The sequence below is a fragment of the Drosophila albomicans genome, chromosome 2L (genome assembly GCF_009650485.2).
Source record: "Drosophila albomicans strain 15112-1751.03 chromosome 2L, ASM965048v2, whole genome shotgun sequence".
Classification (NCBI taxonomy): domain Eukaryota; kingdom Metazoa; phylum Arthropoda; class Insecta; order Diptera; family Drosophilidae; genus Drosophila; species Drosophila albomicans.
Window position 1 is genome coordinate 22,704,291 of NC_047628.2, and position 22,444 is coordinate 22,726,734.

The following is a 22,444-nucleotide window of genomic DNA, read 5'->3' on the forward strand; positions in this document are numbered from 1 at the left end:
TGTATGTATACAAAAAAAAATCAACTTACACAAAAAAAAGGAAAAAAATTTCTATTTGCAATAAAAAATAAAAAGTGAAATCAAATCAAATCCAGTCAAACCCAATTCAGTAGGCATTCTGACTCTCGAGGAACTCACGAATCATGTTGCGGCACGACTTCAACAGCGAAGCGTTGCACTCATTGCCATGCACCTTGTCCTTGGCCTTGACCACGGCGGCGGCAGTGGCACGTGTGCCGTTTGTGGCAGCACGAGCAGTGGTCGGAGCACGGGCAGTGCTTGGGGCACGAGAAGTGCTGGCCGATCCAGAAGCGCTGGCAGCACGAGAGGCAGCGCGAGAAGCGGCACGAGATGTCGGAAGAGAAGTGCTTGCCCGACGAGATGTGCTAGCGGCAGCCTGAGCTGGCTTGGCAGCAGCAGCAGCTTTAGTGGTGGTGGCAGCAACCTTAGCTTTGGCAGCAGCAATCTTAGTTTTGACAGCAGCCATCTCAGTTTTGGTAGCAGCAATCTGAGTTTTAGCAGCAGCAATCTGGGACTTGGCAGCAGCAGCAGCCACAGATTTCCTGGTAGCAACGTGGTATGTGGTAGCAACCGGAGCAGCAGCAATCGGAGCAGTAACAACTGGAGCAGCAGCAATCGAAGCAGTAACAACCGGAGCAGCAGCAATCGGAGCAGCAACAACTGGAGCGGCAGCCTGAGTTGTGTTGGCAGCCTGAGCAATGGTGACAACCACCTGAGATGTGGTAGCAGCAGCTTGAGTTTGAGTCTGAATCTCAGTGATAGCAGCAGCCTGAGATGTGCTGGGAGCAGCTTGAGTAGTGTTGATGTTGTCGGTCACAGTTGTGGCGCAGTCTGGAGTCATGGCGTAACGCAGCAAATACGGCGGCAAAGCGCGTTTCTTCAGCGGCTGCGATGAGGCGACCTTGACAGCTGGACGAATTTGATCCTTGGGTGTAGTGTAGTCCTGTTCAGCTGCTTTGGCGGCAGCGGCGGCAGCAGCAGCCGATGTGGAGGCGACGACTGGCAATGCAATAGGAGCAGCAACTGTAATAACTGTGGGAGCAGTAACTGCCGATGTGGTTGCCACGACTGGCACAACTTTAGGAGCAGCAACTGCCATTGGCTTAGAAGCAGCAACTGCCATTGGCTTGGGAGCAACAACTGCCATTGTCTTGGGAGCAACAACTGCCATTGGCTTAGGAGCAGCAACTGGAACTGGCTTGGGACCAGCAATTGTAATATGCTTAGGAACAGCAACTGGAATTATTTTGGCACCAGTAATCATAGCTTGCTTAAAATCAGCAACTGTAATTGGCTTAGCAGCAGCAGCAGCCTTTGGAGATAGCTTGAGAGCAGCAACTGTTGTTGGTTTCGGACCACAAGCTGGGAATGATTTGACAGTAGCAGCCGGTAGAGCTCGGCGAGCAATTATTGCCTTTGGCTTGGAGATAACCACCATATTGGATGGTGCAGCAGCCGTGGCTGCTTTTGGCTTGGCTATGATGACCAGATTTGGTTTACCCGCCAAGATTACCTTTGCGTTCCCGTTGTTGTTGACGGCTGCAGCAGAGATGCCTGCCTTGGGCACCACGACAGTGGCTGTCACCGGAGCCGGTGGCGGCGGTGGAGCTGGCGATGGCGGCTTCGTATCGTCGGAATCTTCAGTTGCAGCACCAACTCTTTGGATCTTGATGTTGTACTGATAGCGCAGCATAAGCAATGCGGCAGCTGCGTCTAATTCGCCGGCATCATGAGTTTGCCACTCATCAGGCTGCAGACGGATCACTTGAACACTCTTCATATTTTTATTTTTTTTATTAATTTTTTACGGTTTGAAAACTTGGTGTTTTTTCACGGCTTGGAAGCTTGGTATCTTTTTTCACGGTTTGGGAACTTGGTGACTTTTTTCACGATTTGGAAAATTGGTGACTTTTCACGGCTTGGAAGCTTGGTGATTTTTTTCACGGTTCGAAAACTTGGTGACTTTTCACGGTTTGGAAACTTGGTGACTTTTTTCACTGACTGGTTGCGATGAGGAGGAACACTTGGTGACTTGTTGTTCACTTGCTGGATGCGATGTGACTGATGCTGCTTGAGCTGCGCGCCGCGATTTTATAGAAGCTCAAAGGATTTACCTGGCGAATTAAGGATCGCTAAGGACTACGGGCGTCTACCTGCCAATTGGTGGAAATCGCTAATCCGCGACAGCTGCCGTCGCAGACTGTAAATCCGCGAAATATCCCAATTTTAATGACGGGCAAACGACATAATAATGGTGGCACAGGTAAATCCGAATCCTTATTCGGATTAGTAGCAGAAGGTACGGCCAAGATTTTATGATCCATTTCTGCGAAACAAGATTTTGCACGTTTGTAGAAAATGTCTTCGAATTTATTTGTACAACAATTAACTGTGCAGCTTAGGGACATCTTGCACTTTGGTCTATATGGCAGCCATAACAAAATTTCGCTTAACAAATTAAAGGAAAACTAACTATTCGGCGAAACGGAGGAGAGAATAATGCCGCTTATCATTTAATATAGTGACGTGCGATTTAATCAAATATTGCTTCTTATAATCATCGAAGTTCAACGTGCCATAGATGTAGTTCCGCTGTGTCGGTGTGCGTTGTCCTTCTACACTAAAAACAACAATTTGTACCAAAATAATAAAATTAACACTAAATTTCTGTTGCCTCTCTCTATATCTCCAGCTGGTCGTGGCTTTTCTCGCTGTACATATATTACATACATCATCTGGTTGGCTTGGAACGTTTTGGGATGATTGCATCAGTAGTCAATAGTAATAGCAAGTTGGGTATTACTTCGTTCTCTCCATGTCCATCTCCATGTGTAATGGCCACACTACGTGTGAATCTCAAACAGCTTGGCGACCTCATTCAGATCGTCGTAGGTCTTGTTCTGATTGATGATCGTGCGTGCGAGACCAATGCGATTGAATAGATTCCACAGCAGAATGCCCACAATTTTGTCATTCTTCAGATAGAAGATAACGCCCTTGCCGTAGTTGGCCTCCTCATTGGGATCACAGGTGACATCGGCCCCGGTGCTGCCCTCCTTGATCACAGTATCTGTTGTTTTCGAATCGGCGGACACTTCATTATGAGTGTCAGCACGTTTATCTCCATCACTGGGTAGCGCAAAGACGCCCACAGTGGGCAGCGAGGAGTCGACCAAGCCAATGCCTTCGTAACCAATCTCGGGACCCAAATCCGACCAGAACATGCTCTGATGTTGATATGGTTTCTCTGTAATCAAAGGAAATCAGTTAAATGCAAAGTAAGTATACATTTATATGAATTTACTTACTTGCGCCGGTCATATTCTCGCCTGCCAAGCGTCCAGAGACCACCGAATGATCGTGATGCTCCACTCGTCGTCGACCCAATAATGGATCATAGAAGCATGATGCATCACCAGCTACATACAAGTTACGACGTGCCTCCAGCTCGGCATTGACCACAAAACCGCCCAAGCTGCGATCCACTTCTAGCTTGGAGGGACCAGCCATCGATGTGTTGGGTGTGCAACCCACACAGACCACCACAATGTCCGACAGCAGCGTCATGCCATTGTTAAGTTCCAGCCTCAATTGGGTGTCATCACGATTTGCAGACTTGATGCTGGCGTCGGGTATAACGCAGACACCTTGCGCCTCCATTTTGCGTGTGGTCCAATTGCTCAAATAGTTGGGCAGTACCTTGGACATGTTGCCCTTCTCCTGGAACACCTGATACACTCGTCCGCCGCCATTCTCCTTGGAATAGTGGGCGAGCGAACACGCCAGCTCGCTGCCCACAAAACCATTACCCACAATGGTAATCGAACGCTTCTCGCGCGCATAGCGACGCAGTCGATCAAAGTCTTCGGGTGTGCGATAGACCATCACTTTCTCGCGCACACTGGGAGGAGCATTGCGAAAAACGGGCAGATTCTTTGGCTGAGCTCCGGTGGCAATTAGGCACACCTCGTAGCCAATTTGATAGCCATCGTTGAGCGTGACAATGCGATTCTGTGCATCGACTTTCTTCACGGCGAATCCTTGGGCAACGGCAATGCCTCCATTTGCACTGCTCTCCAACTTCTCGGGATCCACGAAGAACTCTTCCGGCTCAAAGTAGAGGCTGCACAGAGAGAAAAACAAATTAGCGATAGGAAGCAAAAGTCAAGATCAATTTAATTACCTGCGCTCGGAGCCAGTCCATTGCTTAAAGCGATAGTCTTTGATGGGATCCTCGTTGGGATTGGGTGTGTACCACAATTCCTTGGAGAGTGGTGGTCGCATATAAGGCTTACGGAATTCATTGCTTATCATCAGCACCTTGGCGCGTGCATCGTTCGATTTGATGGCACGAAACGCGGAGAAGGCAGCTGTGCCGCCGCCAATGATCAAATATGGAACCGACGATGGCAACTTGTCCGAGCTGCGAGGTGCTACAAGGAGGGATTAGGTTTAGTAAGCTCTTCTCTAGATCGTTTTTAGACTACCTACTAGTTATGAGGCCAGAGATCTTGGCACGTTTGAGCGCCTCTTCTGAATTGTCAATGATTTCGCCGCTTTCGTCGACAATCGTTTTCTTGGAATCGCGCGACAACAGCCAAGCAATCTGAAGTATATATCATTATTTTAATATATGTGTGGAGGAAAAGGAATTTGTTATACATACAAAGCCACCAGCGAGCAGTGCTCCTAGTGCACCCACAAGGCACTTTAGCTTCAGCTGTTTGTAACGCTCCTCGGCTGCCTTCTTGTCATCATCCCCACCGCCACCGCCTCCTGCTCCACCTGCACAGTCGCCGCCACTGCCAAACATTTCGGCAGCAGTTTCGCGACGCAAACGATTGAATTCCTCGCAGGGATCTACGGGCGTCTCTTTGCAGACATCTTTACTAACAGGCTCCGATGGCTTCTCGCACTGCGATGATTTGAGCACATCCTGGGCCGTGGAGTGTGAACGTGTGTCAGCATAGCCCTGCAATACACAGAAAAGATTAATTGAGTAAGATTGTTAATGTATAAAGGTAGTAAAAATGAAATGGATGATTTGCAAGGAATACCAATCGGAAGTGGGGATCTTGAAAGGTATTATAACTCTGGCCATGCTGCGCTTGAACTTCGCTGCTGTGGTGTAGCTTAGTAACTGAACTCTGAGCAACCTCATCGTCCACTTCGGGCACAAACTCAACCGCTTTGGGTACTCGCATGCAGGCATTATGATTTGGATACTTATTTGCTTGTAATTTTGTGCGCGCTTCGAGAGTGCGTTTCTTTACCATTTGATATAAACTGTTGTGTGCCTGCCGCGCGCTGCCTGTGAGATAAGAAAACCATAGTCATTCAGTTAATAATTGTTAAATTACAACTCATGCCGGGTGGCACATAACCTCACTTTGTGGATGCCCACGAATTGAACTTACCGCTGTTGAGGAGCGCCAGCTGGAGACGCTGTGCTGTTTTGGTTGGCGGGCTGATGACGCGTCTGTGGGCCAAAATGTGCGCCTGCCGACAGAACTTGTGACACAAACATCGTACACTCCAAATGCTCATAATACCGATTTGACAACAACGACAAGAACAACAACAACTCTATTCTGAATTGAATTCTATTGGCTTTTCTTGTGTAACAACGAATAGTAGAAACGTGTGTGTATTCTATATAGTATCTATAAATTGGTGATTTTTCTGTTGTTTTCTCGCAGCAAGTGAATTATTTCTCAGAGTGAATATGATTGCAAGTACTTTTGATGATAATGGATGACAACACACATTGTTTTAAATGCGAAATAACACAACTTTTAATTTACATCACTATCTATCACACACCAAATGCACTTGTTTGGCGCTTTGCAGCACTGGTGTCCACAGAGCAAACGCACGTGAGAGTTGCCAAACACTGTTGGCTCCAGCTTACCAGGGCTACTCGGAAAAACGGAAATTCAAAAAACACAAATTCGTTTTACTAATTTATTTAGAATTTTTTTATTAGGCACAGGCAGTTTAGTAAATGCTCTTATATGTATTCTAAAGAAACAAAATTCAAATTTGGTGTTTAATATTTTTTCATATTTATTAAGCAAGGCAGATAAATAAATGCTATATTATGTTTGTGCAAAAGTGCGTGTCAAATAAAAAGGGAATTAAATTCTTTTAGCTTATTTATCGGGCACAGTTGATGTCTTGGCCACAGCAGCAGCAGATGCTCCGCTCACTGGCGGCTTAATGCCCATGAGATTGCACAGTTCATTGCGTAGCGGTCGCACCTCAACCAAGGGCAACGTCCAATCGGTTTCGGATAGCAAAGCGAGGATTTCATCCATGTTATCTTCGGGTATTTCAGTAACATCGCCGTGTAGCGCCAAGGCTTCATATAATTTTGTGGCTGCTGTCTTGCGCACATGCACATGCTGTAGTCCAAGGAATACTGACATTTTGGAGAGCACCCGCTTGCTCAAGCGAGGCACTTGGACGAGTTGACAAAAGGCGCTTATGCTGCTCGCAGTCTTGTAAAGTTTTTTGTAGCCCTTGACCTCCAGATTAAGCAGACGATATATGTCCTCGGCAAACGGATTTGATTTATCATGCAAAACTGCATCAATGGTGCTAGAGGCGATGATGCGTTCGAGGAAACTAAGCATGGGATACGTGACACGTTCGTTTAGCAGATGTGCCTCAAAGTTTTGCACAATTTCGGCGCAGAGACGTGGCACCATCTCCACATGCGAACGCATAAACTGGAAGAGCGCTGTGGAGGCGTATTTGATCTGTAAAATATTAAGTGTAAGCTTAAAAGAAGAACAGGACATTACATCGTTGACTACTTACCAGTGACTCTGTGAGTTGTCCAATGCTGGCGCTTAGACCCAACATCACTCGCTTTGAATAAGCGGGTAAAGCGAGTAGCTCGCAAAATAGGGGGAATGTATGATCCGCAAACAACCAGAGCACCGACGACTCATCGCTGGGGAATATTTCGAGCAGACGTTCGTGATCACGTACATGGGGAATGGCTGGCTGGACGTGTATCAAGCGACAACAGAGACGTCCAGCCAGACCACGAGTACGATCGATTTTCTCCACCGCCTGTTGCATGAAGCCAACCATTGTTTGATGTACGTGCTGTGGCAACAACAGTTCCTTGGGACATTGTGTGATAATTTCGTATAGTGCCGTCATTGCTGCCTCACGCACCCAAGCGCCAATGTCGCCACGATTGTCTAAAGTGTACTCATCCAATCCCTGCAGTAGACATTCAATGACTTTGTTGAAGTGCTGGCGATTGCCAAACGAATCTCCGGTGCTCATTTCGTATCCCACAGTTTGAACCAGTTTCCTTAGAGCATGCACGCTCTCCTTGCGTGCCTCGCTCCAGCGATAGGTTTGCACATTCTCGTGTTCCTCGTGCGCCACTTGTGGTGGCAGCGAATGCTTCACCAGATTGTCCAGCACAGCGCTCAAGTGTGGTCGCAGCATAAATGCGGGTAGCACACCCAACGCAGCTAGGTATCCCATGCGTATGTGCTCCTCTAAATCATTGTCGGCGCCCTTCAAATACGCATTGATAACAAGCTCATTTTCAGTGTGGCGCGAGGATTCACAGTAGTAGGCAGTGCAGAGTTCAGCTAGCGCATCCACGGCATATTCTCGGATTTGTGTCGTTTTGGACACTAGGCACATGTCGATAACAGTCTGCCAGCTGCCTGTTAAGCAAAGTGATAAAGTAATAAAGTCAATGTATATTAATTTCTTTTAAAAGATTAATGTCTACTTACCTAAACACTGTTCAGTAACGGGCAGCTTGGCCAAACTACAGTTGCGTATAAAGTTCGCAGTGCATTGCTTCATCAGCTCGCCGCTCATGCCGCGATAGCAGCAACGCTCGAGAAATGTGTGAATCAGTTCGTTCAACTCGGCAATGCGTTGATTGGACAGATAAACGGTACCTTCTGCAGCGGATGTCAGCTCCAATTGCCTGAGAGCCAGCGTAATTTCACCCATGGCCAGCACACAGCCATGGCGAGCATTCACATCAATGGTATCCGTTTTGGCCAGCAGCTGTGGCATGACCACAGCAGCCATGTACAAGGGAGATCGATTCGTTAGCTTATGCAGCGCCTTGGCTGTGAGTTCGCGAATGGCCGAGTCCCAATGTCCCACTTTACGCTGTACCAGATGATCAATCAACGGCTGGCGATACTCTTCGTATTGTGCAATAAAGTCGCTGATGTTTAGATAAGAACTCTGTCGTATGCCCACGGAATAAAAGTCCGTGGTGGTGGAGATCTCAATACCATAGGGGAAATTGCCCAGACGACCCACGCTCTCCTGGAAAGCCGCCGACGCCGCACGTCGGCAATTGATCTCGCGATCAAAGACGGCTACAATTAGTAGACCCGATGAGATCTGTTGCACAAATGGCTTGAGATCATCGGGATTGTAGGCGCGTGCAAAGGCCCAGCACATGTAGCAGGCGGCATCCCGAATGTGCTGCCCCACCGACATGTAACCTTTCATCTCGTCATAGAAGAGCGCTTGCATCAGCAAGGGCACCAGCTCACGCAAGCGGTAAGGTAACAGCAGTCCACGCTTGGCGAGCTCAGCGAGAGCCAAACAGCCGCCATGCCACGCCTCATGCGGCTCCAGTGGATTAAGTATGTCGATCACGGAGCCAATCACTTCATCGGCTAGCTCCTTGGGCAGGCGATTAGTGACGCGACCCAATCCCTTGGCCGCACTCCAGCGCACATCGTTCCCTCCGCTGCGCAACGCTTGCAGCAGCTCCTCAATCACATCTTCGATAGCATCAGGCACGACAATCTCATCCCCATCGCCAGCAGCCTCATCATCAGCGCCAGACACTGCAGCAGCGTTGCCAGTAGCGCCTGACTGTTGCCCCAGATTGGTGGCCAACGAGCGTGTGCCTGCCCAGCATTCATTCATATATGTATAATTAAAAAATCTATGCAATGAAGTTGATTACTTACCGCGCTTGTAGCGCCAGCTGGCAATGCGTGGCTTCATATGCACCAGCCCCAGACGCTGCACAATCTTCACGTAGTATTTGTACTTGAGGAAATCATTGACATCCTTGTACTGACACGCCACAATCCATTGCAACAGTTTGTCCGCATATGGCAACAGATCCTCGCGCTTGCCATGCTTTAGTATAGCTGCCACAGCAGCCAGCTGACCGAACTTGACCTGCAAGGTGTCAGCCTGATGCTGTTCAATGACCCAGTCGAGAAAACGCTCCAAGTACAAGTCCTTGATGTCTGCACGCACAAAATACTTTGCCGACAAATAGGCAGCCATGCTGCTGCAGGTGTCGTTGGTGGATGCATACAGCTTGCAAAGCTCAAAGATACGTTCCATTTTGGAGGAAGCTTGCGGTACATTCACATGGTTTACAACACAGTTGTTTACAGGCGTTGTTGCATACGCATCTAAGCGAGACATGTGAAAGGGATTGAGTACCAGGATGGACATCCAGAGAAGCAGCACATAGCGTGTCTCCCAATTGGCAAACTCTTTGGGATCCTGTTGACTCAGCAGTTGCAGTACAAATTCCAGATCGCTCAGTTCGTGGGGCATAAACTTGACAAGCACTTTATAGGTGCGCACTTTGCTAATAATATACAAATACTTGAATGCGGCATCTCGTTCACCAGCTGGCGACTCCGATTGTCGGATTTTGCCTAGGAGGCGCGAAAGCAGCAACTCCAAATGGGGATCCAGCAGATGGGGCTGCTCTTGGTAGCGCGACAAGACTTCGGTGTATTGCTCAAACTCATGCTCAAAGCTTCGGTCTTGTATGGGCTTCATGGCGTCAATCATGGCCAGCACTTGGTCCAGTTCGGAGAATAGCTCGAGCGTGTTCGCCGGCAAATCTTCATCCTTGACATCGTCGCTTTGCAACATTCTTGCGTTTTATTGATTAAATCAAGGAATTTTCAAACAGCCGGCACAACAAACACAAAGCACAACTTGAACCGTTTCGGTTTCCCTACTGTTTCAGTGTTTCGTTTCTATTTCGTTTCACGCAAATATGATTCACAATATCGATAGCCCAAGCAGCTGTTATGGCCAGGGATGTCAATGTGATTGTTATCGTTCTGCAATACTATACTAGCGATTTGAGTAAGATACAAGATTTTGTGTCCCTGGTACTTTTGGGTTCACTTCATAATTGTTTTTGTAGCTTTTGAAGAATTTCTCAAGATTGTGTTCGATTATTTATGTTTGGTGTTTAATTAACTACCTGCGATAGACGTAATATCACGTTTTATCGTGTGTGCCTTTGGCGTTGCAGCCCAGCCCTGGCTAAAAACGCTGCATTTTTGTTTACACGCTGTCAAGCAAAACTTTCCCATTTTGTATTCGCTACAAATTCGTTTGAATGCAATGAAACTGGATAATTATCGTTTGATCGTCGAGGTGGGACGACGACGTGCGCTATGGGACTCCACCATGCAGTTGTCACAACGCAAAGATGTGGGCAACATACAATGGGACGAGGTGGCGTCTATTATGGGAACTGATGGTATGCTTATCTTTTAATATACATACATGTGTATGTATTTTCTGTTGTTTATTCATTTCATATTATTTCAGTGTGCACTTGCAAGAAGCGCTTCAAAGGATTGCGCGACAGCTATCGCGCCGAAGTGCGCAAAATACAGCGGCGAAGTATTGATCACTCCAACTGGCCTTACTTTCGACCTCTGGAATTCCTGCGCAATATTTTCGATCCTGATCAAATGGTTCCATTTGCACCTTTGCCTTTTAACATTGACAGCGATTGCAATGAGAGCGCTGATCTGCAGAAACTCGATGATTTCGTCATAGATGTGGACAACGATGATTCGTTTGACTTTGAGATCATGGGTGATATTTTCAAGCGAGAAACTTCCGACGCTACAGGCCCTGACTCGGGTTCCGATATGTCATTAGTAGCCAAGCACAACAACTACGATATGTCCACTCCATTGTCTCACAATCGATCAGATACGCATACCTCACCCGGATTGTTGTCACCACTGCCAAAAGCACCGACAGCGAAGCGGACGCGATATCGCAGGAATTCCGCAGATGCATATAGATGTGCGAATGGCCGAGCGACGTCCCCAGCCCCAGTCCAAAAATCAACATCAGCTGTTGCTGCTGCTGATGTGGCTAAAGATGATGCGGATCATAACTTTCTTGTTAGTCTTCTGCCGCATATGAAAACGCTGTCGACGCTGAACAATATGAAATTCCGCACCGAAGTTAGTCGTTTACTAATGGAGCTCAATCAGCAGGATATGCAGCGGGAAACCATCCAACAGAGTTCGCCAAGTCTGCCCAAATTAATCCCAGCACCAGCGTCAACTAATCATGGCTATCATCAGCAGTCTAACTCTAAGTACAATGGGACCAACACACAAACTAATGGCAGCATTTATGCTGCTCAGTGTTCCATTATAGAGTGTGATGTTAAGATAGAGAATGAGCCTTTATTTTAAGAGATCAGAATTTTATTGTATATACAATTGTATACATCTCATAGTAGTAACAGTTATTAATTGGCTTCATCCAAAAGTAATTTACATTAACATTTATATTACAAAGATCCCCGCAAAAACATTCTTATATACACTATCGTATCCATCATAATTGTAGTCACAAATATAAGATTGCATCTTTATCTTTTCGAATAGCTATAAGTGTTAGACTTTTACAGTTCTTAGTGTAAAGTTTTTTTTGTAATAAAAAAAAAAACAAACAACGTATGCCATTAAAAACTTATATATGTATTTGATTTTAATTCTAAAATATCCTACTTGTCAATTTAAATTTAAGCTAGTGTTGTTCGCTCGTATGCGTTGTGAATGGCAACCCTATGTAGAGTTGCGCATTGTGAATTTGAGTTGTGCGTTGTGAATGGCAAATGAGTCAGCTGTTGCGTTTTCAAAGCTAAAAGTGCATGGGAAGCACAATCGTAAATTGTTGAAAATTATCTAGTTTGCCGTGTGATAAAATCCCACCACCATTTTGCTGTGTTCCGCCTAATTGTGCAGTTGTGTGCGAGTGCGCTACCTAATTAGTTATTATATACACGAGAAGATGGGCGACAGTTCGGACGAGGAGAACTTGGGCACCGACTGGTTGCCGTATAGCGAACGCGAAGATTGGGCCGATGTGACACCGCTGCCGCAGGACGATGGCCCCAATCCGGTGGTGTCCATAGCCTACAGTCCCAAGTGTAGGTTCATTATATTAAATGAGAACAATAGTTATTTAATCACTTACAATTATAGTTCGTGAGGTGTTTGATTACATGCGAGCGATTATCGCCAAAGGCGAAAAGTCGGAACGTGCCTTGAAACTAACGACAGAAGCACTCAACTTGAATCCGGCCAATTATACTGTGTGGCAATATAGGCGCGATATATTGCGGGAGCTTGATGCCGACTTACAGGATGAACTGGACTATCTGGACGATGTGATTAGACAGAATGCCAAAAACTATCAAGTCTGGCATCATAGACGCGTCATCGTTCAGATGATGAACTGCGCTCAATGGGAGCTCGAGTTGACACAGAATGCACTAGACAACGATGGCAATGCCAAAAACTATCATGCCTGGCAGCATCGTCAGTGGGCCATACGCACCTTTAAGTGAGTGTTAGGTTCTTTAATTCTAAATTATTTTGCAACTCAATACGTTTTTTCGCTTGCAGTCTTTACGATGATGAATTGGAGTTTGTGAATCGTTTAATCAGCGAGGATCAACGTAATAATTCCGCCTGGAATCAGCGTTTTTTTGTGTTGAAGCATTTGGGTTTCACACCTGAGGTGATCGAACGTGAACTTCTATATACTATGAATCACATACGTGTGATCAAAAACAACGAAAGTGCCTGGAACTATTTGGTGGGCGTGCTGCGTCAGAGTCCAAGTGGAAAGCTTAATAGCTCCCCTGAAGTGGTGCAGTTTAGCGAGGGTCTCTACACGGCCGGCAATCGTTCTCCATATCTGCTCGCATACTTGATCGATTTGTATCAAGAGCAGGCCAACGAGAACAATCAGTTGGCTCAAAAAGTTTACACACTGTGTGAGGATATGGCCAGCAAACATGATGTCATTAGGCGCAAGTACTGGAGCTATGTGGCCGAGCATTTGAAGACACAGCTAAGCAAGCCTTCCACAACGGAATAGAGTAATAACTTCGCGCCGCTTATGCTGAGTTTTAAACAATGTACGTACCGCAGACCTCGTTTATACTGAAAATACATACCATATTAGACCATAACAGTTGGTAAAGTGTTTTGACTGTGCCGGAATATTGAATCGACGATCTTAAACTTTCTATTGGTATGATTGTTTAATTTTACTTACCTTTTGACGCTTTACGATTTAGTCTGATTGTTTAGCTTCTTTGTGATACATTGAATAGAGCTTCGCCAAGGCAACTTCCAATGTTTCTTGCCCAATATTTGTTCAACTATCGAGGTTGTGTAGTATGTGTGTTTGTACACGTAATTTTCATTAACAATTAACAAGATAATTGTGAGCGCATTCTAAGTTAGTTTTTTTTTCTGTTGTTATCTATGCGTCAATTATTATCTCTCGCTGCTGCAGTGGGATAAAAACTAGAGGACGGAGTGCTGCTGTCTCAATATTGGTATTTATTTAAATTTGCTTCATTTTCTTCAGTTTTGTTTAGTTCGAGTACATACAATATAGCAGTTGTAATATATAACGTGTTCTTTTTTTGTTTGTTTTTTTTTTTTTTTTTAATTTTTCTTTTAGTTTTCTTTTTGTCATTTTTAATTTGATTTGTTGCGTATATTTTTTTTGAGTTTTCATAATGGAAAATTGTCAATAGGCAAAGGCAAAAATGAATTATTACTCGGCGCTCAACGATTTGAGAAACTTTTTGCAGTTTTGTGTAATCAAGTTGTAGCCATGGTTATTAATTATTTCCTACCTTTGCATAATAAGTACGTACTTAAAATAAAGCAGAAGACATCTTTGGCGTGTTTTTATTTTCATTCATTCATTTGTTTCTTTCTCGGCTAAAAAATATTTATTTTATGTAGGAGCAAAAAATCATTAAGTACTCTTTTTGCATATAGTTTAATAAAATTTCGTAATAGTAAAATATATATTTGTGTTTTTTTTTTTGTTGTTCTTGATTTTGTTTAGTTTTTTCTTTTCTTGTTACGCTTTTGTTTTTGTTTGTCATTTTGGGTATATATATAAATTTGAAAAAGCCTATAAATCCAAATGTATTTTCAAAATCAAAGCATTATCTCGCCTGGGCCAAGCTAATTGAGATGTTCACTTGAGTACAATCAAATAAAATATTAAATTGAAATCGTCAAAAGCTAAGTAGAGTTACTATAAAGATTTTTAGGGAGGGAGTAGAGTGTTGTACATGGCCCATTTACAAATAGAGAAGTGTACGAGTATCGTAAAATATTTGGTACCAAAACCGTTTTATCATTTTACATAATTGATTTACCTGTTCTGAGTTTGCGTGGAGCCATAGAGAAGTTATTTTTGTTTATCTTTGTAGTTGAGTGAGTTTTTCTGGTTGTTGTCGTTTTAGTTTGTTTTTGTGTGTGTGTGTGTTTTTTTAACAATTTGATATATAGATATATTTATATATATAGTTTATAATAAATTTATACGCTCCTTGATTTTGTTTTTGTTTCGCACTTAGCCGTCATCGTCTTGCTACAATTGTTGGATTTCATTTTGTAAAAGCATTTTTAGCAAAAAATTAAAAATTTCTTTCATTATTTGTGTTTGTTCTTTTCTAAAATCGGATCTCCAGCGTGTTCTCCGTGGTGTACATTTTATTCCTTTATTATTTTTGTTTAGTTCATTACGTAGAATTCATTAGACTCACCTATGTCTTTTGTTTTTTTTTTTTTGTATTTAGTTTTCAATTGTTTTTAATGTATATAAAATAAATCATTTTCTGACAAACATTCGTCTCGATTAGCAAATTGATCGTACTGAAAACACGCTGCGCTTTTGTGTGAGGAAGCTTCATTTACCATCTATAAATATACTCGTACATAGATAAATGTAAATACTATGTAGATACTTTATAAACTTCTGTTCTTTTTCTGTTTCGGTTTCTTATTCATTTGTGTTTTGTTTAGCTTTTAATATAATTGTTAAAAAATTAACGCCACTTGTGCCTTGCAATGTTTCGAGTTGAATCGACACGACGCGACGCCACAATCCTGTCCTGTCCCCTAAAGGTGCCTACATCTAGGTGCTTACAACTTTACATACATACATATTCCATATATCTCCGTTTTCTTCTTTTTCGTATCATCCATATCTATAAGTGTATATATAGCATTCAATCGTTCAATCTGTAACTCTCTGTTATTGAGGGGGGCGCAAAGCTCTTGGAGCCGCTTTGTTTTTGTTTTCGTTTTTTTTTTGTTTATGTGTTTTTTGTTTTGTTTTTGTTCTACTTATCCTCGCCGATGCCCTCATCAGTTGTGGTCTTACGCTCTCTAGCCTCATCGTTGCTGATATCACATTTTTCAGCCAACATATCCTCGATGCCCTCGTCGTCAACAGTCTGACTCTCGCCGGGTACTTGCTTCACACGACGCAGCTGGACGACACACTCGTCATCGTCGTTGGCCTGAGGTAGCGGCGGAAACTTGGCATAGGATGTGTTACTGATGGTGCCCACAGTGCTGTCCTCATAGCAATCGGGGGTCATGCGGACGCGGCATGTCTCGTATGCCTTGACATAGCCCAGTTTCGTATACAGATTCCTCGAGGCATCATTATGTGGACGTATCACAACAAACGGTGTGTAGCCGCGCTCAATCACAAGCTGTGTCAACGCTTTGGCCAGACGGATGCCATAACTGCAAAGCGAAAAGTATAAGTAAAACTCTATCATAAATTATTCGCTGATGTCCACTCACCCCATGCGTCGATAGTCTGGACGTGTTTGCATCGAAAACATTGCGCCATAGTATGAATGGACCATCCATGCGGCCAGCTCGTTGGTATCCTTGCGAAAGATTCCCAAACCGGGCAGCACACGCACGAGTATATCAAACAATTTGACGCATTCGATTTCATTGGCCGGATATAAATCGTGTATGCCCTGGACATTGTCGAGTGTCAGCAGTCGCATCTCTGCATCGTCGGGCAACGGGTCAAGCTCGAGGTCCGTGTTGAGCTTGTTACACACATAGATATCACCACTTAGTCGCTCCATCAGCCCAATTTTCGAATAGAAATCATCCAGGCGATTCATAATTGCGATGTGCGTAAAGTTCAGGTACAATGGCTTCTGCCAATCTATAAGTACATCTTCGGTGCGCATCAGATCGACATGCTCGATTTGTGCGGATGGACAAAATATGCCAAAAGCTTGGTATATATTGTTGTAGGGCTAAACAAGTGTTATATGATAATTATTTATTTATTGTTATGCTATTCGATTATACTTACCGTAAGCGTGCATCCTGGAAAATGTAATATTATCGGTTTTTCGGGCCAATCTTTAGCAACATAAAACTTGAAATCCCAAATACGATCATTCAGGTACGTTTTAATGGTTTGATGAAACTGCAAGAAAACAAACATATCATTTATATAAATCTTTTTATGTTATATATTACCTAATACTTCACTTTCAGAGAGCTTCCGATATAAATTGGAAACTTCGCAGTGAGAATTTGTTTTATATGTACTATAATAATACTATTCTAACTTCTTTAACTTCCTCATAAATCCTTTACAAACTTTCCGCTTTTAAATTAAATAATTAAAGTACTCAATGAACTTTACTGATTATCCATATAATAAATCGTTTTCCATTCCTTGCCTTTATTTTAATATATATTCAAAGAGCAACTAAACTGCATTTCAAAGATGCCTTTTAATAACACAGGATCCCATGCTGTTGATTATACACTATTCAAATTTTGTTTCTACGTGGAATATTTGAGCTGTTCTGCTGAAATGCTGCTAATATAATAGGCCAGGGTAGGCGGTGTCGGAGCCAAGCGGGGTTAGGTCAGACTTGGTAATAGGATTAGCTTCAAAATTAGTGTACGTTTTTATGGCAGCAAATTGTTTTCGCCTCGTTTTTTAGCACTCCCCCTGGCATATGAACGTGTATATAGTATATATAGCATGGTATAAATCGAAAAATCGAAACTTTAACCAGCAAAGCAGCAAGGCAAGGAGGCAAACTCCAATGTCGGCCCAATTGTTGTTGAAACTGGTGCCAAGCCAAATAGTTTAGCTGTCGAGCTGCCACCCTCCTCTAAGGGGCCTGCCCACTTGCCACTTACTACTTGCCGCTGCCGCTGCCGCTTGCCACAAGGCATTGCGAACAATGCAACGGCATGAGCAGCACGAGGCGAACTTGAACACGTGATGGCGACTGCAGACTTGGGAGCGAGGGATGGGCGCAAAATGGCGAGGGCATTTCACAAATTGAAGTGAAACGGGCGTAAACAGCGAAAACAGGTCAAACATCAGCGATGGGTCTCTTTCAGTTTCAGATTTAGATACAGATACAGATACAGATACACAGGTTTGAGATTGCATGACTTGCGGTCTATGTGGCCCAGCCCTGGTTACTGGCAACTCGTAACTTGCAACTCCGTTTATACAACAGCAACAATTGCTTAAATTATCTGAGAAACGGGGCGTGTCTAGTGTGAAAAAATACTCGTACTTATTTATTTATGCGCTCTTCAACTAGATGAAAGATACTGAATTGTAAGAGTAAGCTGGAGGGGAGAGGGAAGAACATACCTTTAATGATTCCGGCAGATAGCGTTCTAAAGTTACCAAAATTTCTGGAAGCTCTGATTCATGCACCAAACGAAAGTGTCTACCTTCAGGAATGATTTCCATTTCTGAAAATAAAAAAACAAAAGAAAAATACATTGAAATACGAATATTACATTAACATTATTTATGCGATGTGGAGCATTTAATAATCGCAAATGTTTATCAAGTCTAAGTGCAGTAGGTTTATTCTATTATTATTTTTATTTCTATTTTTGAATGACGCCCACGTCGTGTCCCTTTTGAAGGTCTCACGTTTTGGCCTCAGCCAAGGCCACAAAAAGAAAAAAAGCCCACAATCAAATGCGGTTAGGGGAAAGAGATGCAAAGCCAATGCTGATGACAGATACAATTTTGACGATGATGTTGTCATTTTGAGCTAATAGTATATATCCGCTGACAGCACTCCCAACTCGGATATGTAATAAGTAACTTCCTTCGTCATAATCAATCGATCCGAGTGCCATCATCTCTCTATCTCAAGTCGAAACCAATTAGGTTTTATGACACGTTAACTGGAGCAGTTTAACAGTTAGCTTTGGCATCTCATTTACATAATACTCTCGCTTTCAACGTTAAAGAATCCATGAAATATTTATGAATTCTACACGTGATATAAAATACTTTTGAAATAGACAAATTAATTATGAGTAAATTAGCAAAAAAAAAAATTAATGAATTCCAAAACTATTAAAAAATGTTCTATGTATAAGTTAGCAACGGCATCTCATTTGCCTAATACCTTTGCATGAAATTCCTCAGATACAAACTAAATTGTAAATTGCCTAATTTAAGTTGTTTTCTTTGAAGCCTATGGAACGATAATTATATTCGATACGCATTTGAATAGCATTTTAGTATTTCTGGAACCCACAAGATGTAGTTTCACGTGTCTATTTCTTGATCTAGCTCTTAATTTCCTGCCGCAAATTGTAGCAAGAATTTTAGAAGTCCAATCGAGTTTCTTTAAGATGGACCAAAGTTAATGGTTAAGTAGGTAACCGATTTGTTCTCTATTGGTTAGTACTAAAAACAGCTGATATTATTTAGTAATATAAGAATAAAAGAATGTCGGACTTATAAAATATAAATTACCACTTTTATAAAACAAACCCTCGAGATCTCTCACTCACTTGTACTCTTCGCACTTCACTTTTAACCCGACTCTTTAAGCTCGCGCTCTGTTACCAAGTGTCGATCTATTTTCCTTCAAACCAAGCTTAAGCCCTTCTTCTCAATTTCACCACGATGTTCTTAGCTATTCACCACAAATATCTTCTGCTTTTTGGGGGGTGTTGTGTAAACGATCGCGAAAGATCAAAAAGTAGACATAGTCTTTAATTTCAAATACATAACATATCTCTATGTTGTGTGCGACCGCAATTTATTTGCCGCCTCACACTATTCTTTCGGTGATTGACTATCTAAATGCTAACTGTGCTGGCTGCTTGACTATTTGACTGATGGATGATGTGATTGATTGGCCTAAACAGCGAATATAATATTGACGTTGTCTTGCCGTTGTTTTCCAGTTCCAGTTCCTGTTACTGGGTTACTATGACTATTTATTACCAGCTATTTGTGTCGAAGCCACCGACGACGCCCAACAAGGCGGCGCAAATATGTAATAACAAAATGCCCTTTCTGCATAGCTGGCGTGTTGAAATTAGTCTGAGTATTAGTATTAGTCATGTTCTCGAATACTTATGGATGGATGTGCGAGGCAGCCACTCTACTCAGAGTGTAGGTGTGTGTGAGTGTGTAGGTGTTTTTGTATGGGACACGCAGCTGCAGGTCAGGTCAGACACTCGGACAGAGGCGAGATGTGTCTGCATATTTGCACGTACAGCTCAGACACGGTCATGTTGCTGTAAAAGGAGACAATGCAGACGGACGGACGGATGGGGGAAGGACATCTCCGGAACGGATCACAGACGTATTTGTGCGGTGCTTATAATACAAAATCAATACAAAGCATTGCTAATCTGATGTTCAGGTTGTGAGAAGAACAATCGAGGCAGGTGGCAGGTGTTGGCAGAAAGATGTATGTGTGTGTGTGTGTACGTTAGGGATTGTATGTAGTAGATGCATTGCTATCATCAGAGACAACTGACCCGACCGAACATCTGTTCATATTACCGCTACTTTTTTTTGTTGTTTTGTTTACTTAACCGATAAAAATACCGTTGACATTTCGCACAGTGGCACCCCGGGGACAACGACGACGGCGACGTCGGCAAGACGCAGGCGCGTCGCCAGACTGAATGCGATTACCTTTGCGATTGCGATTCTCAGATATATGGCTCAATCCTATAATGATTCCCATTAACATTGCTATTCCCCATAGCTCCCGCTGTGCGCGTCGCACTTGCCAGCCAATTAATTTTTGTTTTTGGCCCAATTATTGCAGTGCGGTGCCTGTGATGCGTTAATTTCGAATACCCTAACCATAGGGTAGCAGGATCGTGCGGCATATTGTCATCTTACATTTAACATGTTCACATTCTATGTTTCTTATGAGCAAGTTCATGTTGGATAGAGCTACTAATTGAATGAATTTTGTAACTAAAATAATACTAATAGTGCGCTTCAACAACCTTTAGCATTTCATGTTATTACAATATAAATATCTATTATAATTTATTATGATTTGGTAGCCTAACTGTCGGGTAGAAGGATCAATTTTAAATGTCGCCTAAAAGCAGGCAACGTTTTTTTTAACTAGTTTTTGTCAAGCGCAGTTTGGCGCAGGATTAGTCAAGTGATCAAATGGGTTGAACTTGTGACAAAAACATTATTAACAATGCACTATATAAATTTATAATTATTATTGCGTATGAATGTGTTATTTACAATTTTTACAAGTTAGTACAATTAGCTTTAAAAACCTCTAACGAAAATTTAAAAAACGTGTAATTTCAAGGCTCTTAAAGGTAATCTTATTGCACTGATAATTTTAAAATTGTGAATGAGAAACTGTTATTTAAAAATATTAAGGTCACTTCTAAATAACTTGATGCATTTTTAAAGAGTATTTGTGTTTCGATCCTTCGATAGAACTGCTGTTTTCTGCAGATTCTCTCGATATAGCATGATGTTCATGGGCGAACAGAAAGTACTAATTGACATGCACATGTGCTCACACACAGCATACCAGAGACGCAGAAGGGGGAGAAGGGGATGCTGTGCGACATTGTCAATAATTTGCGAATGCAATGCAAGTTTTGTAAAAGAACTTGGATGATGCATTTCTTATAAATATGGGACTAATGCTGAGAGTTTGGTTATCAAATGCAGTGAAAGCACTTACAAAATATTAAATCCGTTGACCTTGTATGAATTTGTTGCTGTTGCGGCTGCTGTTGTTGTTGCGGTTGTTGTTGTGGCTGTAGCTGCTGCTGCTGTTGCTGTGGTTGCTACGGTGCTGGCAATCCCTTTATTACCAATCCGTTGTGCTGCTTTAATTAATATTTGAGCTCTTTAAATTTTATAGTTATGGCAAATGTTGGTTATATATTTTTAAAAATTTGTTTTTAAATAATTTGTTATTTTTGTTTAGTTTTTGGAAAAAAACGTGCAGTATGAAAATAAGTTATATTTTATAATTATTATTTTTATATGCGAATCACAGATGCTCTTTTATTATTTATAAATTTTTGTTGTTGTTTATTTCGAATTTATGAATTTCAAAAATTTGTTCTTGAGTAATTTGTAATATTTATTTTTAATTAGTTGTTATTGAGATTTTGTTAGTTTGTTGTTTGTTTTTTCCTTGCCGTTGTTATTTTTGGGGTCTCTGATATAATTTGTATGTCTTTTTTTTTTGTCTGTCAGCTTCTGTTGGTTAGGCCTTCATGAATGGAGGCAGGCCGATATCCGATACGAAGACGAACACACGATGCGATTTTGTATGCGATTGCGAAGTATTGAAGTTCTGCTGCTGCTGCTGCTGTTGTTGTTGTTGTTGCTGCTGCTGCGACTGCTGCGGATGCTTTGACTACTATTGCTGCTGCTGCTGCTGCTATTGTTATTGAGTTGTTGCCGAGACCCTTTCGTCGTTTACTATGTGTGTGTGTGTTGTGGTTGTTGTGTTTTGGCCCCCGTTGCACCTCCTCCACAGACAGGCCTAACCAGCGAGGCAAGCCCGATTTTGTTGTTTAGGTTCTTGTTGTTGGTTCTTGTATCTTTGTTTGTGTGATTTTCTGTTTCTGTTTTTGTTTTTGCCTTTGCTTTGCTTGTAGTATTGTGTATCGTCAGCAGATACAACAACAGGCGTGTGCTAGTCCAGCATGGCGGCTGAGGACGACCAGAGTAGCAGTTGATGGAGATGGCAATTCTGTTGACTTCTTCTGCCGCTGTCGCTGCCGCTGCTGCTGTTGTTGTTGCTGTTCTTGTTGTTGCACTCACACTTTTTCGCTTGTCGCTTATTCGATCGCTCGCTCGCTTTTGAAAGTACGTTTTTTTTTCGTTGCAATTTATGTATTTTCACGAAAATTGATTTTCTGCGTTGTTGGCCTGGTTCTGCTTCAGCTTCAGCTTCAGCTTGTGGTCGTCGTTCTGGTTGAGGTTGCGGTTACTCTGCTTGCTGCCT

At 42.8% G+C, this 22,444-nt stretch overlaps 6 protein-coding genes across 7 annotated transcripts; 2 read left to right on the forward strand and 4 right to left on the reverse strand.

Moving 5' to 3' along the window:
* Positions 1 to 106: 106 nt before the first annotated feature.
* LOC117564961 (calphotin) lies at positions 107 to 1,801 on the reverse strand. The gene has a single exon (XM_052002737.1). It carries the CDS (start codon positions 1,799 to 1,801, stop codon positions 107 to 109), a length of 1,695 nt encoding a protein of 564 aa, XP_051858697.1.
* Positions 1,802 to 2,533: 732 nt separating this feature from the next.
* On the reverse strand, positions 2,534 to 5,956 carry LOC117564962 (putative apoptosis-inducing factor 1, mitochondrial). 2 transcript variants are annotated; one of them, XM_052002845.1, is made up of 7 exons: positions 5,439 to 5,956; positions 5,079 to 5,332; positions 4,688 to 4,993; positions 4,513 to 4,627; positions 4,205 to 4,454; positions 3,330 to 4,144; positions 2,534 to 3,268 (listed from the first exon to the last, which is right to left on the reverse strand). In XM_052002845.1, exons 1-7 carry the CDS (start codon positions 5,566 to 5,568, stop codon positions 2,865 to 2,867), a joined length of 2,274 nt encoding a protein of 757 aa, XP_051858805.1. In that variant the 5' UTR covers positions 5,569 to 5,956; the 3' UTR covers positions 2,534 to 2,864. The 2 variants fall into 2 exon arrangements, with proteins under 2 accessions (XP_051858805.1, XP_051858806.1); XM_052002846.1 differs by having other exon boundaries at positions 5,295 to 5,332; positions 5,439 to 5,953.
* A 106-nt stretch (positions 5,957 to 6,062) lies between these two features.
* On the reverse strand, positions 6,063 to 10,054 carry LOC127565242 (tubulin-specific chaperone D). The gene is made up of 4 exons (XM_052002844.1): positions 9,003 to 10,054; positions 7,791 to 8,939; positions 6,844 to 7,718; positions 6,063 to 6,782 (listed from the first exon to the last, which is right to left on the reverse strand). Exons 1-4 carry the CDS (start codon positions 9,934 to 9,936, stop codon positions 6,174 to 6,176), a joined length of 3,567 nt encoding a protein of 1,188 aa, XP_051858804.1. The 5' UTR covers positions 9,937 to 10,054; the 3' UTR covers positions 6,063 to 6,173.
* Positions 10,055 to 10,153: 99 nt separating this feature from the next.
* On the forward strand, positions 10,154 to 11,783 carry LOC127565244 (uncharacterized). The gene is made up of 2 exons (XM_052002849.1): positions 10,154 to 10,558; positions 10,630 to 11,783. Exons 1-2 carry the CDS (start codon positions 10,420 to 10,422, stop codon positions 11,517 to 11,519), a joined length of 1,029 nt encoding a protein of 342 aa, XP_051858809.1. The 5' UTR covers positions 10,154 to 10,419; the 3' UTR covers positions 11,520 to 11,783.
* A 59-nt stretch (positions 11,784 to 11,842) lies between these two features.
* Positions 11,843 to 13,311, forward strand: LOC127565245 (protein farnesyltransferase/geranylgeranyltransferase type-1 subunit alpha). Its single transcript, XM_052002850.1, has 3 exons — positions 11,843 to 12,259; positions 12,315 to 12,675; positions 12,738 to 13,311. The coding sequence occupies exons 1-3, from the start codon at positions 12,121 to 12,123 to the stop codon at positions 13,213 to 13,215; spliced, it is 978 nt and encodes a 325-aa protein (XP_051858810.1). The 5' UTR covers positions 11,843 to 12,120; the 3' UTR covers positions 13,216 to 13,311.
* Positions 13,312 to 13,763: 452 nt separating this feature from the next.
* On the reverse strand, positions 13,764 to 21,515 carry LOC127565243 (uncharacterized). The gene is made up of 5 exons (XM_052002848.1): positions 21,164 to 21,515; positions 17,818 to 17,921; positions 16,501 to 16,617; positions 15,966 to 16,441; positions 13,764 to 15,905 (listed from the first exon to the last, which is right to left on the reverse strand). The coding sequence occupies exons 2-5, from the start codon at positions 17,917 to 17,919 to the stop codon at positions 15,494 to 15,496; spliced, it is 1,107 nt and encodes a 368-aa protein (XP_051858808.1). The 5' UTR covers positions 17,920 to 17,921; positions 21,164 to 21,515; the 3' UTR covers positions 13,764 to 15,493.
* Positions 21,516 to 22,444: the final 929 nt, after the last annotated feature.

Excerpts from the sequence above, each read along its gene's own strand:
- LOC127565242 (XM_052002844.1), bottom strand. The coding sequence starts at position 9,936 with ATGTTGCAAAGCGACGATGTCAAGGATGAAGATTTGCCGGCGAACACG. Across the intron at positions 8,940-9,002 it reads CAGCTGGCGCTACAAGCGCG|GCACACGCTCGTTGGCCACC; the intron begins GTAAGTAATCAA and ends AATGCTGGGCAG. Across the intron at positions 6,783-6,843 it reads GACAACTCACAGAGTCACTG|ATCAAATACGCCTCCACAGC; the intron begins GTAAGTAGTCAA and ends AATATTTTACAG.
- LOC117564961 (XM_052002737.1), bottom strand. The coding sequence starts at position 1,801 with ATGAAGAGTGTTCAAGTGATCCGTCTGCAGCCTGATGAGTGGCAAACT.
- LOC117564962 (XM_052002845.1), bottom strand. The coding sequence starts at position 5,568 with ATGAGCATTTGGAGTGTACGATGTTTGTGTCACAAGTTCTGTCGGCAG. Across the intron at positions 4,994-5,078 it reads AAGATCCCCACTTCCGATTG|GGCTATGCTGACACACGTTC; the intron begins GTATTCCTTGCA and ends TGTGTATTGCAG. Across the intron at positions 4,628-4,687 it reads CACTGCTCGCTGGTGGCTTT|ATTGCTTGGCTGTTGTCGCG; the intron begins GTATGTATAACA and ends TATATACTTCAG.
- LOC127565245 (XM_052002850.1), top strand. The coding sequence starts at position 12,121 with ATGGGCGACAGTTCGGACGAGGAGAACTTGGGCACCGACTGGTTGCCG. Across the intron at positions 12,260-12,314 it reads CATAGCCTACAGTCCCAAGT|TTCGTGAGGTGTTTGATTAC; the intron begins GTAGGTTCATTA and ends TTACAATTATAG. Across the intron at positions 12,676-12,737 it reads TGGGCCATACGCACCTTTAA|TCTTTACGATGATGAATTGG; the intron begins GTGAGTGTTAGG and ends TTTCGCTTGCAG.
- LOC127565244 (XM_052002849.1), top strand. The coding sequence starts at position 10,420 with ATGAAACTGGATAATTATCGTTTGATCGTCGAGGTGGGACGACGACGT. Across the intron at positions 10,559-10,629 it reads GTCTATTATGGGAACTGATG|TGTGCACTTGCAAGAAGCGC; the intron begins GTATGCTTATCT and ends ATATTATTTCAG.
- LOC127565243 (XM_052002848.1), bottom strand. The coding sequence starts at position 17,919 with ATGGAAATCATTCCTGAAGGTAGACACTTTCGTTTGGTGCATGAATCA. Across the intron at positions 16,618-17,817 it reads ATCTGCCGGAATCATTAAAG|TTTCATCAAACCATTAAAAC; the intron begins GTATGTTCTTCC and ends GTTTTCTTGCAG. Across the intron at positions 15,906-15,965 it reads CCAGACTATCGACGCATGGG|TTATGGCATCCGTCTGGCCA; the intron begins GTGAGTGGACAT and ends TTCGCTTTGCAG.